Below are 17,715 nucleotides of genomic sequence, written 5' to 3'. Positions count from 1 at the left end.
ATCTTAAGCCCTCTATTACCAACATTACGGAACGAAAAACGAGGGACAATTGTCCAGCGTTATTTTTTGTCTGATTTCAAAGTTTTTGGGTTTGCTAGAATCGTTCGGACTCGCATCTTATCATAAAACAATCGTATTTTTCAAAAACTGAAAAAAAAAATAAAATTGTTTAAAAATTTTAAAATCAGTCTTTTTTATGGCAAGGTGCGAGTCTGAACGATTCTAACAAACCCAAAAACATTGAAATCGGACAAAAAATAACGCTGGAAAATTGTTCCTCGATGTTCGTTCCGTAATGTTGGTAATAGAGGGCTTCAGTATGTACTACATACATACATACAACATACATACTTCAGTAGGGCAATTCTGTAAACCGACAAATTTTGTTATCGTTAAGCAGAAATTAACGATAATTATCGGTATACTACGTGCAATGATAAATGTATACATATTTTCGGTCCGACTGGGACCGAAAATTTTCGTTAAAGTTACAAAATACGGGGTCAGGTTAGGCGAAAACGCTTACAAAATATATAATATGTGTCACATGAACTATTATACTATGAACGTTTAAGTGGAAGCCCCATCCCATTGGCCATTTGTACCGATTTTTAGGCTAATTGGCAAGCTCCCACTTTCTCTCGTTCCACACGTGGAGGTTGCAAAATATTTTTAAAAACACGTTTAAAATTTACAATGTCTGAAATACATTTAAAAAGACTAGAAGATAGGGCAGATCGTGCGGTAATTAATTTTTGTTACTCTGTCAATATTTGTAAACAATTTACAAAGCTAAACAGTTATGCAAGATAGGTTATAAACATGTTAATTTTCTAGGAGGAAGAGATTAAAAACTTAAAAGAAAATCTGGAGTCATTACAGCAGAAGTTGACAACAACCTCGTCTTCCAATCAGCTTGATGTAAATAAAGATGAATTTTTGAAGTTACAAGAAGAAAATGTCAAACTAAAACATAGAATTGCTATTCTTATCAGGGTATTTTTATTAATTTTTTTTTAAACATTATGCGAGGTGCTCGATTTTTTGTGCAAGGCTTGAGCGCGAGAAGCACCAATTTTACGCACTCATTTTAAATGCGTGCGTAAATTGATGCTTCTGCACGCAAGCCTTGCTTGAAAAATCGAGCTCCTCACATATTGTTTCAAAAAGGTTTCTTTAACTCGTGTGGTAGAAAAAAACATGCTTCTCGCACTAGTTGCAAAATGTACTATTTTAATGCTTCTCCCAGAATTAATTAAATTTATTTTAGACGGTTGAAAATGAAAGGGCAATGAATTTAACCGATAGTACTGGCTGTGCTTCTTTAAATGCAAATAATATCACAGCCCTTACAGGTAACAAAATAAAGATGGCGAATCTATGTGAAGCAATAACTGAGGCTCTCTCAAAAGCTATTAAAGCAGCCTATCCAATGCTGGAAGATCCTCCAGTTTTAATAAGCATAGCAAGTAACCCAAAATATGGAGATTATCAATGTACTAGCTCCATGCCCATTGCAAAACAGCTTGGTATTAAAGGTTAGGTTATATTACAAAAAATGTTGTTGATATTATTTGATATATAATTAGGTTTTATTAAAATTAATATAATCCTAACTACTTTTAGGAATAAAAGAAAAACCTCTTGATATTGCCAATAAGATATTAGCAAATGTACCCTCGTTACCTTTAATCGACCATTTAGATGTAGCAGGGCCTGGATATATAAACATATTTTTGAAAAAAGATTTTATATGTAACATGCTACAAGAAATATTAAAGCTGGGTAGTATTCCTCCTCCTCATGTAAAAAAATTGAGGGTTATTGTAGATTTTTCTAGTCCCAACATAGCTAAGGAAATGCATGTTGGTCATTTAAGGTCTACAATTATAGGTGATAGTATTTCTAAACTTTTGGAATACTTGGGACATGATGTAGTTAGACTTAATCATGTCGGAGATTGGGGTACTCAATTTGGAATGCTGATTGCTCACCTTCAAGAGGAATTCCCTAATTATTTAACGGTATCACCTCCAATTGAAAACTTGCAGGTGATTTATTTATTTATTATAAATGTTTGCTAGAATTAATATTTGAAAACATTAAAAATATTAAAATTTATTTACAGACCTTTTATAAGCAGTCAAAAGTAAGATTTGATTCTGATGAAGAATTTAAGAAACGAGCATATAACTGTGTAGTTAAATTACAAGCTTTTGATCCTGATATGGTGAAAGGATGGCAGTTAATATGTGATGTTTCACGAAAAGGTAGTATTTAAATATCAATAAAACTTTACTTGTAATATTAATATTTCTAATTTTATACACAGAATTTCAAAATTTATATGAGAGATTGGACATTACATTAACCGAAAGAGGGGAATCATTTTACCAAACAAGGATGGAAGCATTATTGAAGGAACTTGAGGAGGGAGGTTATCTAGAATTAGATGAGGGTAGAAAAATAATGTGGCCAGAAAATTCTGGAGTTGGAATTCCTTTAACAATCCAAAAATCTGACGGCGGCTTCACATATGATACCTCCGATTTAGCAGCACTTAAACAACGTATTGTAGAGGAAAAAGCTGATTGGGTATTTCTTTAAACACTAAATTATTTTGTTAGTGACAAAACAAATTACCAGTAAAGTAATGATTGTCTATATTTGCACAGCTAATATATGTAACAGATGCAGGACAGGCTCTACACTTTAAAACAATAGAAAAATGTGGACGAAAAATTGGAATTCTTACCGACTCCCATAGGTTTAGCCACGTCACTTTTGGAGTAGTTCTAGGAGAGGATAAAAAGAAATTTAAAACAAGGTCTAGCGATACAGTTAAGCTTAATGATTTGCTTGATGAAGGTAAAGATACAAAAACGATAATTAAGTCAACTTTCTTTAAAACGTTCTTATTTTACTTTTATTTTTGTGTCTAGGATTGAAACGTGCATTGCAAAAACTCAAGGACAAAGAACGAGATAAAGTATTAAGTCCTGAAGACATCAAAGCTGCATCTGAATCAATAGCTTATGGCTGTATCAAATATGCTGATTTATCTCATAATAGAAATCATGATTATGTGTTTTCCTTTGATAAAATGCTGGAGGACAAGGGAAATACTGCAGTTTATCTGTTATATGCATTAGTACGTATTCGTTCTATTGCTAGAACTGCAAAAGTATCAGAAGAACAATTGCAAGAATCTATAAAGAATTCAACAATTTGTTTGAAACATGAAAAGGAGTGGAAATTGGCTAAAGCAATATTAAAATATCCTGAGGTATTATTAAAGATTACTAATGACTTGTATTTACATAGTCTCTGTGAATATTGTTATGAAATAGCATGCGCATTCATGGAATTTTATGACAGTTGTTACTGTGTTGAAAAAAATGAGAATGGTGAAATAGTAAAAATTAATATAGACCGCATATTGCTGTCAGAAATTACTGCTATTGTATTGGAAAAATGCTTCTCAATACTAGGTCTTAAACCAGTAAAACGAATGTAAACAAAAAATAAAATAATCTTGCCAGAAACTATAGTTGTTTTTTTATAATCTTTGTATAAATAATATCATACAGTTATCAATAATTTATAATAAATAGATTGATTTGATGAGTACAGATTTATAACTTGAAAAAATACATTGTTCTTCTTACCCTTTGAAAATAGAATTTGGTTTACTAGTTTTAATATTTATATATTTTACAGCAAAAAAATATGTTTTGAAAATACTGCTAATTCTAAAGTACAATAACGACTTTTTACATCACAAATACATAAATTATACATCAATTGCCACTAAAATTTTCTCATCATTAATTGTTGTTTTTCGTGTTTCTGTTAATCATTTGTATTACCATGCCTAATGTTAGACATGCAATGGCAGCTCCTTGTGCGTACACTCTGTATTGCATAATATATAGACTCAAAGGTATGTTACCCCTTTTTTTATAATTCTGATAACCAAATATGCTTACCCCTGTTAACATAAGTAAACCTGCATAGAGAGAGTTTAAATTAAATTTTATTACAAGAGTTAATATAAAGAAATTATTTATAAAATATACACACCAGCAGGAATATAGGGATTCTTCTTTGACCTATTTATGAAGCCTGTAATAAATCCTTTATCATCTTCCTCTGATATATAATGTTTAATGTCGCCCATTTTTCATTAAAAAATTAGGATAATTCTGTAATTGCAAATGAAAGTTAAATAATTACCTTTTTTTTAATTGTTTACTTTTAACAAATGATTGATCCAGCATTTTTAAAGGTATATTACATCATAGATGTTTCATCATTTCTTGCAAGTATTACAAAATTTCTTTTATTGATTAAAAAAGTCTCTTTTCAATTAATTTTTAATCAAGAGTATATGTAATGATTGTATATCTATAGAAGAAAGAACAATTAACAATAGTTAATTGTTAATAAATAAATCGATTAAAAATAGTCAGGCAGATTCAAGGTTACGGTCAAGAAACGTAATGCATTCGTTACCATCCACATCAATAATCTATATATATTATTTTACATTAAATTCTTAACTGTCGTCTTTAAAAATGTTATACAATTATTTCACAATAATTAGTAAATACTTTACGATTCTTACCTAAATTTGCTTTTATCCTGAACAAAAATAATTTCAGATTTTTTGAGGATTCGGATATAGTTGGACTTGCACGCTCAGAATATTATCACTAATTTTACACGTGCTTTTAACAATACAAAGTATTACCCTTATTCGTATAGTTAATATCTGTAAAACACCATATAAACATGTATTTATATATTTTGTTTAAACAATATAATAAATTAATGTTAAATTCCTCTACATATTTATATATATAAATTATTTAATTATCAATGATTAAAACTTAGCAACAAGATCTGCACATTATCAAAAAAGAATATTAAATGAAATTTTAAAGAGCTAATACAATCACGGTTATAACAAATTTAATAATATAAATTGTACTTTGAATCAATCCGCAAAGGAGAAAGAATTATGAAATGATTGTGACGGAAAATCACTAACTAACTGTACTGTAGTCACTGTAGCCACTGTAGGTAACTATTGTCAGTTGTGTGCGTGCCTGGTGACAGTATAGTCTTGCGGGGTGAGTTGAGCAGAGTGTATGTATAGCGTAACTATAGCGTATGTTGTGTAATTGTGTAGGCGTAAAAAAACACATACATATACATACCTTCTATTCTTGGTTTTATGCATAGAAATAGTAGTACCTGGTATCACTGTCAGGTGGTGCTAAAAAACGATCCAGCCTAACCTAATCTTAGATTACAAAAGAGAGCAGTAGCGCTACTCGTGACATTTTCTAGAAGCATGAACATCATCCCCATCCCATCCCATCAAACATCGAATCGAGTATCCTTGTATGTATTGTATTCGAGTGCGATTTCAGAATGGCGACTGTCTTTACTTAGGAGAGTACTTATTCCCGCTCAGAAATAGTACGATAAAAGCGTGCTCTGGAAAAGTTTTGTGTAATTTTCGTCGTAGGTTGACTGAAAATGATAATAGAGAATCCAGATCAATTCAAAGCGTGGCTCACGGCCGTTTTGGAACCGCTGTAAGTAGGCCAGCTTGACCGAATCTCCTTTGGATTGTATGTGTATGCATTTAATATTGTAAATGGCCGTACATGTGCTACGATTTACTCCTTCGTCAAAATTATTTCGCAATTATTCGCTGAGCCTCCATTGGCTAAAGACCAGCATATGGCCCTTTTCTAACCTCCCGCGGCGCAATTTCATATTTGTATCTCCCTCGCTCACAGTCTAATATTAGGAGTAAACCAGATAATTAATGAGGATCTCGTCGTGTCTTTTTTTCCTCGCATTCGAAATTCTTTAACGATATTTTCTCGCTTTTTCAAAATTCTAATCACCAATTTAGGTTGCACGACTATGCAATTAAGTATTAGACATTTTATCAATAGATGAAATCTCAGAAATTTTTCAATGTATCCTTCTAGTCTGTTGATGTTTACGGGTTTGATATAAACCAGTGAAAAAATATTTATCCTTTCTAAATTGCTCTTTCACAGGTTACTTAGTGCCATACTTTTCCATTGAATATGAGTAATTTGATTAATTATGTCTATAATTTTAATGATACCGTAGCTCAAATACATAGCCATCTTCAATCAATGTATACATTTTAATTGTGAGATTTAAGTTCACTATTAAGAAAATATAAGTTTTATATTTGGGGCTCAAAATGTATTTTAATGGTATTTTAATGGCCAGTCTTAAATTTTGGGCTCTTTCTGTAGTTGCGATGCAGATCCCGCAGCATTGGCGAAATATGTATATGCATTGGTTAAAAAAGATAAAACCTTGGAAGAGCTACGAGGTGGTATGGTAGAGCAGCTTGATGTATTTTTACAGAATGGTATGTTTTACTCAATTTTGACAGAAAAAAAATGTTTTTTATATATTATTTAATTTGACATATGGAATTGCAGAGACCAAAAACTTTGTGGAGCTTCTGTTCAAAACATTAGAGACTCAAGAGTATGTATTGCCTCCTCCTAAAGCTGAACCAGATGGTGGTGGAACCCCACCTGGAGTGAATCCACCACCTCCTATAGTAGCTGTGGAAAAAGTTATAGAGACCACTATTCCTGTAGTAAATCTCCCAGTGAATCCTGTCCCACCTCTGCAGATTAATGGTTCTGCACCAGGTGCTATTGGAAAGAGAGAAGCTAGGAAGTCAGACTCTGAAAAACATGATAAGCAAAAAGACAAACGTTCACGAAGTCGGTAAGTGAATGAACTTGTAGTAAAGAAACAAATAATTGCATATTTTGGAGATATATATTTGACACAAACTTTTAACTAGCAGTGGCAGAATGAGATCTAGGACCAGGTCGCGTTCTCGCTCTTGGGAAAGGGACAGACGTAGGTCTAGGAGTAGAGAACATCTGCGACGTGATAGGGAACGCGATAGAAGTAGACTTTGGAGAAACGAATCTCCACCAATTAATAGTAGACGACATGAAAGAAGGTACTTCCCATTCTCTTTAATAGAACAATATTTTATATGTCTCAAAAATATCTGGATGATTTGATCAATTTTCTTGTTTTATTTGCTCAATGAAATTTAATAAATAATTTTAGGCGCACTAGAAGTCGCAGTACTTCGCCTATTCGTCCAAGATTACGAGATAATCCGGATAATCGTGACCATAGAGCTCGTTTTCGAAACCGGTCACCGACACCAAATAGATCCAGATCTCGTTCTAGATCGATGGATCGGAAAAAGATCGATAGGTCTGACAGGATGGATATTGGAAGGACAGAACGTCTCGATGCTAGCCCTGGTGGTGGCACTCCAACTCAAGATAGCAACCACGGCGACGTAGATATGAGATTGTCCACTACTAGTCAATCGATTCAAAGTGTCGTAGCAGTTGCTTCTTCTATTGCAAATAATCAAACTGGTCCTTTCCAACCAAAGAGACGGTGTAGAGATTTTGATGGTATTTTTCTTTTTAATCACATTCCTTTCATTCTATTGTCGGTATCGTTTGATAGTTTCATTCGTTCAATCTCAATTATAGAAAAGGGATTCTGTATGCGAGGTGATCTTTGCCCATATGATCATGGTGCTGATCCAGTGGTATTAGAGGATGTGGCACTTAGTCGGGTTTTGAACTTTGGTCCACATAGTACTCAAACACCAGGGACTGTACCAGTTACAGCAGTACCAGAACCCCCTACCGGACCTAATGGCAATGCTCCACCGCCACATCTCCCACTTGCGAGTTTACCACCGCCCCATCTCAGAAATCAACATCACTCTAATATGGGTAAATACCAGGTTTTATGAAGTTCATTCGAGCAATTTTAGTTCTTGTTTTTTTTAATAACTTGAGTTGGTTAGATGCTTTTGCAGAATACAACCCAGATGCACCTAGCATGGAACCTCGGATGCCATGGGGCAGACATCCACCATCTGGTCCTGGTATTTACGGGAGAGGCCAGCGTGAATTAATCAGTGTGCCAGTGATCCCCCACACAAACTCCTCGGATTTAACGCATACTCAAAGCAATCCCCTCAAACGCAAACAGGCGTTTGACTTTAATCGGCTCGGTCCCAAGCAACGAGTTGTTCATAATCCCGCGAATTGCTCTTTAGAACTGAAAAAAGTTCCTCAAGGTCAAAACAATATAACTCAACTGAATAATCATTTTTCGAAGTTCGGTAAAATTGTAAATATTCAAGTTAATTTCGGAGGTGATCCCGAGGCTGCATTAGTCACTTTCCAATTACCATCCGAAGCTAAGGCTGCTTATAGAAGTACGGAGGCTGTGTTGAACAATAGGTTTATTAAAGTATTCTGGCATAATAATATCAACAATAACGCGGCTGCCGGGGCCATAGAAAATGTACCACCAGGTAAATTCATTCTTATGAAATTAAATATCAATTGTTGCTTGAAATAATTGATGACGATGATGATTTTTGATTTTCTTAATTGTATTTTATTTCCTTAGGTGTTCGCCCATCGGTAAAAGAGAGATTGGGCGCTGCAGTGTCCGTAGCAACAAAGCCCGAAGAATCCGAGTACGTACCTACGCGCCGATCAACGGAGGATCAAGTTGCGCCTAATGTAGCTCCTGCTTCGCCTAAAGCTGCAGCGGGTCCGACCAAGGAAGACAAAGTGTTAGCGATCAAGAAGAATCAAGAGATGCTGGCTGCTAAAGAGACTCTAAAGAAGAAACAGGAAGAAAAACGTAAAGAGGCTTTGAAATTAACGGCTGATTTGCGAAAAAGAAAACAGGAACTGCTAGATAAGCACTTGATTGAAATTCGAAGATTAATCGAAAGGGCAGAAAAGTATCCCGAGCATAAAGATGCGATCATGGAAACGATAAAAAATATTCAACAATCCATCGATAATTTGAGGAAAGATCTGTCGTCAAATGGCCAAGCCCCGGGAAGTAAAAATCAAGCAAAGTCTCGGGAGCAAGCACAGAAAGAGATTTTGGATGCTGAATTGGATTTGATTACCGCTCAACAAGAAGGTCAAGATTCCGGGGAGCTGCAAAAGAGACTGAATGAGCTGCGAGCGCAGGCTGCTGCTTTGGGCTTGAGTGCCAATCCTGCGATTACTCGAAGTCCTAGAGCCAGCAGAACTGTACGAGGTAGTCATGTTTTGTCATACAGAGGTCGTGGAAGAGGTAGCTTTGCGCACGTTTCTGTTGATCATCGACCCACTAGTCTCTTAATCTCTGGTTATGAAACTGAGGAAAAAACAGAAGTATTGGCACATTTTCAAGTAAGTATCATATATATATCATTATTCTTCATAACATTGAAACTTTTCATTTACTCCTTTGTGTCTTTAATTAGCAATTTGGCGAGATAGTGAACCAGATGGAAGACGACGCTACGCCTTCAATTGTCATTAATTATAAATCGCGAAAAGAAGCAGAAGTCGCGTTAGTCAAAGGTCGTACATTTCAGGATAGACTTTTGTCTATTACTTGGGTCTCGGGGCATCATCTTCATCGGGGTGGAAGCAGTAGCAACGCAAACGTTTCTGCGCAACTTGCCAGTCGTTCTGAACAACCTTCTAATAACGACGATGAAATTGATTTGGAGGTAAAATCTTGAATTTGGTTAATATATATAAAGGATCCCTTCAATCGAATATATCAAAAAGACGTTATTACACTTACTGTGATATTTATAGGGAACGGCTGAGGCACTTTTATTGGAAGAAAATGAGGAAGAGGAAGATGAAGATGGGGAATCGCGAAGCTGGCGACGATAGCAGCGTCAGCTTCGCTTATGACGTCAATTTCCTGTCATCTACGATAATAGCATCTCTCTTCGGGCAAATAATTTTCTGTCCGATAATTTCACTACCATTGCATTGCGTTTCGATGCATTAAATGCCATGATAAAAAAGAAGAAATCAGACTTCAAGCGGATTAGCGTTATCATGAGTGTTATTCTATTTGTTAATACTATTAAATTTATTCAATGCGCATTTTATTAGTATATATTGTACTACATCTCGTTGCGCATCATGAATAGAAGAAACTAATATACAAGTTTCCAAGAAACAAACCAAAATTATCCCATTATTTGTAGAATAAAATCGCTATGTTTTTTAAGGGACATCTTATTCCGTATTTGAAACCTTCTTTTTTTCAAGACGTTGGTATTGCGTCAATTTATTGTTTTGTCGTAAATTAAGACTTGACTGTGTATTCAAAATAGAAATAAGTAGAAGCTTGTAATTTCCAAAAGTTTTACAATCGAAAGTGAAAAACTATATTTATAAAATGTATAATACAAATAGTTTATTATATAATTCTTTGATATGATGATAGGCGTATGACGCTTAATGTAGCATAAATTGATTTTTTTTACGTTCATCTAATACGCTATTAAAACACTGTTCCTCTAATGATGTACAGATAAATATGTATACTTCAGTCTCTTTTTTTAAAGTGTGTCAATAGGCAGTTTGATAATTAGTATAAAGTATTTCATATATAATTTGCATAGTATATTGTTTTTAGAGTTAAAGTAATATATAATTGTTAAACTTCAGATATTTGAGTTAGCCAGAAGGTAAGTATTTTGTCGATAATTAAAAAAATGTTATTGTAACAAATTTGTGTTTCAATGCCTTTGGCTTATTCGCTACACAAATCAATAAAATTACTTCATACTTTTTGGAAATAATTTTGGCTCCACTTTTTTATAATTGCTTTCAATATAGTTTCTATATTGAATCAGCAAATAAGAAAAGAACTCAACTTTATTGATCTGTATTAATATTTTATTTGTCTATTTGGAAGAAACGTATACAAACGAATCTTAAATATTAAGACTTACAATCTACTGTCTCCAGGTCTGTTAAAATGTTATTTGAAACATTTTGTTTTTCTACATTTGAACTGCTGAAGCTCCGTATAGGAGCCAGGAAACAAGCCAGGAGACTACCCAGTAATAGCTGCGTTACTGGTAGTATTAATAAGGGAAGAATTATAATTGGTCCATGTGCATAGCCATGGTAGGTACCTCGTATCGCCCACCCGCTGAGTCCAACCGATTTATGGGTACTAGTAAATAGTGCCGCCAATAAAATATTTCTAGGTAACCATCCAGAACAAAGCATCCAACAAATGTATGTAATCAATATTTGACCTATTAAAGCTAAAATAATTTATAGTAAAATTGAAATTTTTAAAAATTAATACGACATATACTATTTGATTTTTTGTACCTATTAAAATGCAGAACAGAATATCAACAGCTTCCAAAGGAAATGCATCTATTGTAATAGCATCACAGAACCAGTGGTACGCAGTGAACAATAACAGCCCTTGAGAAAACCACTTGGTTTTTAATTTTAAGCTCATAATGTCAAAAGATATAGAAATTTGTACTAAAAGACCAATTATAAATGGAATTATAGTACTGTAAATTGTTTCTATAATGTTAGTCCCAATTAGAGGTGGCATTGGTCCTATCTGAAAAAGCAATATCAGCTTTTAGTGGGTTAATTAGATAAAAAAATACATTAGGTGTAAATTTATATATTTTACCAATATATAAAGTAAGAATGGGGACAATAGTAATCCTACAAAATAGGATACTAAAAATGTAACAATGCTTGTTGGTAGATCTGCCTCTGTCATTTGGCTTAAAACAAACCCAGTGCAAAATTGTGGTGGCATACAGAATAACACCTAAAATAAATTAAAAAATAAATTAGAAAAAATAACAAAAACTGTAATAGTAGAAATTATATCATATACAATTCTAATAATTTCATGCAGAATAATTTACCTAGAGTACTATCGCATCAAGTGGAGATGAGCTGTACTGCAGAATATAAAATACTAAGTGCACGAAGCTCTTTATGCTACATCATGCAAGCAGATAAAATTATTGAATGAAATAATTGAAAATACACATGTCAAGTATTTACTTCCATTCCTTTAAGTAGCCATATATTGATTTTCATATATGTTAGAAGGTATGCAGCTAATTTTGCCAAGACTGGCATTAAACCATACATAAAAATTATTACAAACAATAACAACTGTCTGTTTTTCAGGACGGAATATAAAGATTTAAAGCTGCAGGAAATTCCTGCTCCAAAATAAGTAAATGGTACTGCTACATACCAAATAATGAATTGGCTTTTTATAAAACCTGTAGTATAAAATTACGGATAAATATGACTTTCATTTGTATTTAAAAAATATAAGTAGACTAATAAAATTATACCATTTGAGCTTCCTAATTTAGGTGCCAATGATGCTATAATGACACACAGTACCATTAATAAGAAAAAACCGTAATGACTAGCAATTGACATCGTTTTCGTTGATTGTATCATTGGAATAAATTAGAATTTGAGCCAGATCTTTTGTATTCAATAATTATTTCACATATGATTTTAACTTCTCTTTTTTATTAGAGTTTCGACGACTTTCTCAGAAACTTTTTTCGTAATTTAATTCTTCTCGTCTATATTCTCCAAGATAATAAATAATATAGACATGGAATAGAGCGTCCATGATAAATAAGAAGGAAGCCAAGAAAATGTAGATTTTCGCTCATGTATGGCGTTCTTAAACGCATCAAAAAATTTTGTTATTGAGTTTTTAAACACGTGTTTGTCATATGATACATCACGCAAGCGGCACTGTCAGTGAGGTCTGCATGCTGAGTAATTAATCTCGAGTATTGATAAGTCCAAAGGGTCCAAAGACAGGAAATGGAAATACAATGTCTGAGATTGCAATAATCTCTACTAGTAAAGTACAATTCTATAATAGAGAGTTCAGACCAGACTGTCCAGAATTTAATCCAAGCAGAGGCCAGAGTTTGCCACTTGTCAGAGATCCTAGGTTTTATATTTTAACAGTCAATGCACTTAACCGCACATTCAATTCACGTATCCCACGTATATGTACTATGTCATATGTGCTGTACCGCCGACCGCGCCGACCGCGTGTGTATGTGTATGTGCTTCCCTCCACGATTGTGCTGTAAAAAGAACAGAATTCAAGACTCATTCAACTCATTCAAGCAGAATCTGCAGAAATCTAGATACTAGAATATCTAGCATCAGCATCTTTTCTCTCTCTCTACTGATTCTGCTCTGTGCTGTCCAGTTGAGTCTTCAGTGCTAATTTAAACCAGTTTAAACTCTGATTTAAATATCCATATTGTTTATGTTGCTTATGTCTATGTATGTCAAAAACAAAGATTGGGCAAATAGGTACTACCAAATATTACATAACCTGAACCCAACACAGTGAACAAAAAAAAAGAAAACAATGATCAAAGGCCGGGTGATATTATTTTTCAGTTATGAATGATGTAATAGTTTCGAGATTCATTTAGTGGTAATTGTATGCCTATATATTTTATTTTTTATTATTAATTTTATTAGGCAGTGCTAAGATTTCACATGATATATTTTTTTTCAGTTATATTATTGAATCTGATAAAAAATTTAAGTTGATTGATATTTGTTTACAAACAATATTTTTGAAACTGGTTTTTTCAACATTGTAACTTTTACTAGCCTAATTACTAATTTGTATATAATATATCATATAGTGGTTTAGGTAAATAATCACTGCACAAGACTTGCACCCGTTCCTTCTTAGACACTGGTGTATATTTCTTCATAGGAAAGGTTTTTAATACTCCATCTGTAAGAGCTCTAGTGACTGGGGTCAAATCTGCGTCAGGTCCTTGGGTATATTTTTCAAGAGCAAGCATTTCTTTTTGAAATAATTCTTGGCCATATTCCTTGCGTGTATGAGGATCCAATTGCATCCACAATTCCCTAGCTTGCTCTAATAATGAGTCGTTATCCTTTAACCATGCATTCCCAGAAATATATTCTCCAGTTTCCACAATGACAACTTCAACTCCCCATCTGCGCATTTCTAATCTTAAGCAGGTTCCCCAAGCTTCAACTGCAGCCTTTAAATAAAATGACAATAATTTACATTTATTAAATAATTAAATTGTTATCCATCATTACATAATTCACCTTTACAGCACAATATATTCCTCTAACTGGGCTTGGAATACGTGCTAACAGACTACTAACTAATACAACTCTTCCTTTTGATCTTCTTATTAATGGTAAAAATATCTATGTGAAAGAAATATAAATTGTATAAAGATAAGATGAGAAGCACTTTTAATTGAATTACCTGAGTTAATCTTGCAACTCCAATAAAATTAGTATCTATACTTCTCCTTAAAACAGATGTAGGCACCCATTCACATTCACCTAAGGTTACCCAAGCTGAAGCATGTACCAGTGCCCACAATCCTAAAAAGAATTATTTTTAATTACCTAATAACTTTCAATGAAAAACAGAGAAAAAGAAAACCTGGTGCTCCATTGGGTAAATTTTCATTAATGTAGAGAAAAGTCGAATGAATGTCTCTCTCATTAGTAATATCCAATTGTAGTGCATGTAATCTTCCAGAAGCAGTTTTTTTTAAGTTTTGTACTATTTCTTCGTTTTCATGTTTATTAGTAAAACCAGCAAAGACTGTAAAACCCTGTAATTGGTTTTTTTAATTTTAAAACAAGGTAGTTAATATTAGATTATTTACTAATACCAATTCATCCAATTGCTTAGCTAAAGATAATCCAACTCTAGTGTCACATCCAGTAATAAGTACAGCTTTTCCAGCAGCTGTTACCTAAATGAAATGACAATATCAGTGAAAGTTTGATAACTTACAAATAATTCAAGACTCCGCAATTAATTAAGCCTCGCACTTAGAGACTAAAGGTCAAAGGTCTTGAATATTTTCTATTTCAAGTATTTGTTTCCAATTTAAAAATCTTTAAATTTTTTGAGTAAAGGACTCTGCATAATAGAAAAAAAAGGAATGTAATACTATGCATATGAATATCATTGCTTGATGATAATTTGTTCTACAAGTTAGACTGATGATATTCTTTTATTTAGTATTCTGACCTTTATGTTTTTCATTATGAGGAGTCTTTAAAATTTGCTAACTTTAATGCTAGGATCCGGATTATAAATAAATTAAGTTATAAACTGTTGTACATCTATTTGTGTTATCAGTTATCACTTCTCATTTGTAGATGTCTTTCTTTTCTTTGTTATAAGAAAGTACTCACCTTTAAATTGTGGTAAAATAATGTTATCCCTATGGAAATGGCCAGCAATAACAGAAAAAGAGCAAAACTAGATGTTTGTGAAATACCCAATGTATTTAATATAATTGCCAGAATCACAGCAGCTGCATGTGAAAAAGCAATAGGTAATATGCACCTTTCTGCCAGTTCCCATGTCTGACTGTCATCTGGTTCCTTCTTTAAATTAATAGCTGGCATTTTTTATCTTTTAGATTTATCAAATTATACCAAATTTTAATATTTCCATTCGAATTTAGCTTGTGGCTCAGCTAGGAGCCTCAACTGGACTAAGTCTGAGCTAACTTTAAACTTAAACAGTGTCTAGTCTTGTTGGTCTAAATATAACTACAGTGCTACCTCTTAAATTTTCAGATCCTTCTAAAGGTCATTGATTATCAAAAATACACATTTAATTAGTCATCAATTATTTTTATTTAAACATTGGAGTTTTCCTAAATTTTCAGTATGATGATGCAAAATTATAATAAATATTCACATCTTAACTAAGCTTCAAGCTAATAAAATTCATTAGGATATTTTTAATATCTGTTTATGCAGAATTAGGGAGTTTCTAAATGAGAAGTTATTCTTGCAGTTAGAGAGGAGAAACAAATTTTAGAGTGGGGTAGGTTATTGATTTCTGTCTGGGGTGCCATGTTGGGAGGGTTTGCTACTAAGGGTGTCTCTTGGCTGTATATACGGAGCAGTCTACTAAGAGTATAAATAGGAGGGGTAGTTGCACCATTGACCCAGTGTTGAGTTGACATACAGTCAGTTCAGTCACTTAGAATCCTTACACCGTATAACACACATCTGCCCATTTTTTATGAGTGCATGTGAATTGATAATACCATTATACAAATTTTGAAGAACCAACCAATTCCAATACAATCCAAGGACACTGCCCTTTCTTACTTTGCTCCAATCACATAAACTTTTTTACCTAAAATAACACCACCCGTTTAGTGCTTTAGTATTGCTAATACACACTTGTCTATGAGAAAGACAAGAAATGTCAGAATAATCAGATTATTTTAAAAATAAATCATTATTGAGAATAAATAAAATTTCTGATAAATATATCAGATATAGTTATTGGTGATCTGAAAATATAGAAAAAATTGTTGGTGATACCTTTATTTTTGGTTCTTTAAGCATTATGTCTGAGGCTGCAGGGATAATTCAAGGATTAGGAAATCCTTATAAAATAGTAGATCATACAAGAGAAAAAAGGAAGGGAATCACTGCTTCGTCTCTTAAAGAATTGACAAATGTAGCCAGAAATCGCTTGGCACTTCCTATTGATGCTGATCTTACAATAGTCCTTGAGCAAGATGGTAAATATAAAGAAAATTTTTAAACTGTATAACATTGAAAATAAAAATTTGTATCAGGCACTGAAGTTGATGATGAAGAATATTTTGCCACTTTGGAAAGAAACACTAGTTTAATGATACTACATGGTGATCAAAAGTGGATGGCTGTGGGCAGTGGAAAAACAACATCTAGATACATAGTAGTAGATGATGTTGATAGTCAGGATGGTGGAGCACGAGGAGACGAAGTTAGAAGACAACGACCTCCGTTGGAGCTGGTTTCATCCTTGCATGGTGATCCTTCACACATTTCTTTACTTGGAGGCAATGATTTGGAGCTCCTGAGCGACATGGATCCAGACAGTTTAGCCGACATCGTACATGATAGGTTTGTTATCTAGCCAAAGAATTATACTTTTGCTAATACAAATAGCGAAGAGCTATAAATAGAGCGCATTACAATTAAATAATGATTACCTAATTAGAAAATTAATACTGCCAGTTATTATTAATATTGGAAATGATAAGGAACTTTGTATAAGAGCTAACACCATTATTGGATTTCAGGATGTTCCTGGAGCAGCTAAAGGAGGCATCTGGCAGATTTTTAGCAGAGAAAAGGCAAGCACAGGAGTCAATGGCTCTTCTTCAGATGTATGCAACTGGAGGTGAGATGGAGAGAGCGTAGGCCATGTGGGGGGTGGGCGCCCTCACATTGGCCAATATGTATCGAATACGACGTCGAATCTTCTATAAAGGTCGCCAGTTGCAACAAACTCTGATCCTTTTTTGGAATTGAGCCCATCCTTCATTTATTGATTATTGCAGACAGTCTGCACCAAATCCATATTCAAACAATATAAAATCCTAAAAACTTGTCTAAAAACCTAAAGATATAAAGGCGTCTGATGAACATTGTTGATAATACCTGCAAGTATCACGCGAATCATCTACATACTTTGTCTCATCGAGGGATGTTATATCTATTAAGAGAACTTCAAGTTCTACGCAAATTTGTGAAATCTACATTTCCCAAAGATGAAACATTAAAAAGATACTTGATGATATGTATCTGAACAGCTTTTAAAGTAGCTGCCAGATTGTATTGTTGCCGTGTAAAGAAATTAATTGAGATTTTTTTTTTATTTAGAGACTCTGTTCCAGTAGAGCATTAAAAATAT

General features: G+C 33.5%; 5 protein-coding genes and 1 long non-coding RNA gene across 12 annotated transcripts; 3 read left to right on the top strand and 3 right to left on the bottom strand.

The window, feature by feature from the left end:
• Positions 1 to 297: 297 nt before the first annotated feature.
• ArgRS (arginine--tRNA ligase-like protein) lies at positions 298 to 3,518 on the top strand. 2 transcript variants are annotated; one of them, XM_066737164.1, is made up of 8 exons: positions 298 to 744; positions 838 to 996; positions 1,271 to 1,538; positions 1,627 to 2,051; positions 2,129 to 2,270; positions 2,333 to 2,595; positions 2,676 to 2,868; positions 2,943 to 3,518. In XM_066737164.1, the coding sequence occupies exons 1-8, from the start codon at positions 697 to 699 to the stop codon at positions 3,515 to 3,517; spliced, it is 2,073 nt and encodes a 690-aa protein (XP_066593261.1). In that variant the 5' UTR covers positions 298 to 696; the 3' UTR covers position 3,518. The 2 variants fall into 2 exon arrangements, with proteins under 2 accessions (XP_066593261.1, XP_066593262.1); XM_066737165.1 differs by lacking the exon at positions 298 to 744 and having other exon boundaries at positions 839 to 921; positions 1,356 to 1,538.
• A 23-nt stretch (positions 3,519 to 3,541) lies between these two features.
• On the bottom strand, positions 3,542 to 4,205 carry LOC136779542 (uncharacterized). The gene is made up of 3 exons (XR_010823597.1): positions 4,084 to 4,205; positions 3,990 to 4,009; positions 3,542 to 3,915 (listed from the first exon to the last, which is right to left on the bottom strand). It is a non-coding gene; the product is annotated as an uncharacterized lncRNA (long non-coding RNA).
• Positions 4,206 to 5,371: 1,166 nt separating this feature from the next.
• Positions 5,372 to 10,633, top strand: swm (Zinc finger protein swm). 4 transcript variants are annotated; one of them, XM_066737006.1, is made up of 10 exons: positions 5,372 to 5,606; positions 6,312 to 6,430; positions 6,504 to 6,801; positions 6,881 to 7,045; positions 7,159 to 7,520; positions 7,602 to 7,850; positions 7,937 to 8,440; positions 8,539 to 9,323; positions 9,398 to 9,649; positions 9,741 to 10,633. In XM_066737006.1, exons 1-10 carry the CDS (start codon positions 5,548 to 5,550, stop codon positions 9,819 to 9,821), a joined length of 2,874 nt encoding a protein of 957 aa, XP_066593103.1. In that variant the 5' UTR covers positions 5,372 to 5,547; the 3' UTR covers positions 9,822 to 10,633. The 4 variants fall into 4 exon arrangements, with proteins under 4 accessions (XP_066593103.1, XP_066593101.1, XP_066593104.1 ...); XM_066737004.1 differs by having other exon boundaries at positions 7,925 to 8,440; positions 9,741 to 10,632; XM_066737007.1 differs by having other exon boundaries at positions 6,884 to 7,045; positions 9,741 to 10,631.
• A 127-nt stretch (positions 10,634 to 10,760) lies between these two features.
• Positions 10,761 to 12,786, bottom strand: LOC136779422 (sodium/bile acid cotransporter 7-like). 2 transcript variants are annotated; one of them, XM_066737011.1, is made up of 5 exons: positions 12,299 to 12,786; positions 11,997 to 12,223; positions 11,611 to 11,754; positions 11,289 to 11,535; positions 10,761 to 11,218 (listed from the first exon to the last, which is right to left on the bottom strand). In XM_066737011.1, the coding sequence occupies exons 1-5, from the start codon at positions 12,408 to 12,410 to the stop codon at positions 10,887 to 10,889; spliced, it is 1,062 nt and encodes a 353-aa protein (XP_066593108.1). In that variant the 5' UTR covers positions 12,411 to 12,786; the 3' UTR covers positions 10,761 to 10,886. The 2 variants fall into 2 exon arrangements, with proteins under 2 accessions (XP_066593108.1, XP_066593109.1); XM_066737012.1 differs by having other exon boundaries at positions 10,761 to 11,209.
• Position 12,787: 1 nt separating this feature from the next.
• Positions 12,788 to 17,635, top strand: LOC136779423 (DNA fragmentation factor subunit alpha-like). The gene is made up of 4 exons (XM_066737013.1): positions 12,788 to 13,190; positions 16,374 to 16,555; positions 16,613 to 16,922; positions 17,102 to 17,635. The coding sequence occupies exons 1-4, from the start codon at positions 12,985 to 12,987 to the stop codon at positions 17,220 to 17,222; spliced, it is 819 nt and encodes a 272-aa protein (XP_066593110.1). The 5' UTR covers positions 12,788 to 12,984; the 3' UTR covers positions 17,223 to 17,635.
• On the bottom strand, positions 13,445 to 16,372 carry LOC136779421 (D-beta-hydroxybutyrate dehydrogenase, mitochondrial). 2 transcript variants are annotated; one of them, XM_066737010.1, is made up of 7 exons: positions 15,355 to 16,372; positions 15,201 to 15,229; positions 14,669 to 14,752; positions 14,434 to 14,608; positions 14,251 to 14,372; positions 14,085 to 14,189; positions 13,445 to 14,014 (listed from the first exon to the last, which is right to left on the bottom strand). In XM_066737010.1, exons 1-7 carry the CDS (start codon positions 15,383 to 15,385, stop codon positions 13,616 to 13,618), a joined length of 945 nt encoding a protein of 314 aa, XP_066593107.1. In that variant the 5' UTR covers positions 15,386 to 16,372; the 3' UTR covers positions 13,445 to 13,615. The 2 variants fall into 2 exon arrangements, with proteins under 2 accessions (XP_066593107.1, XP_066593106.1); XM_066737009.1 differs by having other exon boundaries at positions 15,201 to 16,371.
• Positions 17,636 to 17,715: the final 80 nt, after the last annotated feature.

Source organism: Prorops nasuta, unplaced genomic scaffold (assembly GCF_024137725.1).
Source record: "Prorops nasuta isolate Cenicafe-Biocafe unplaced genomic scaffold, Cenicafe_Pnas_1.2 PNAS00017, whole genome shotgun sequence".
NCBI classification, from domain to species: domain Eukaryota; kingdom Metazoa; phylum Arthropoda; class Insecta; order Hymenoptera; family Bethylidae; genus Prorops; species Prorops nasuta.
Note: the sequence above shows the minus strand (reverse complement) of the source record. Positions and strands in the feature narration are given on the sequence as shown.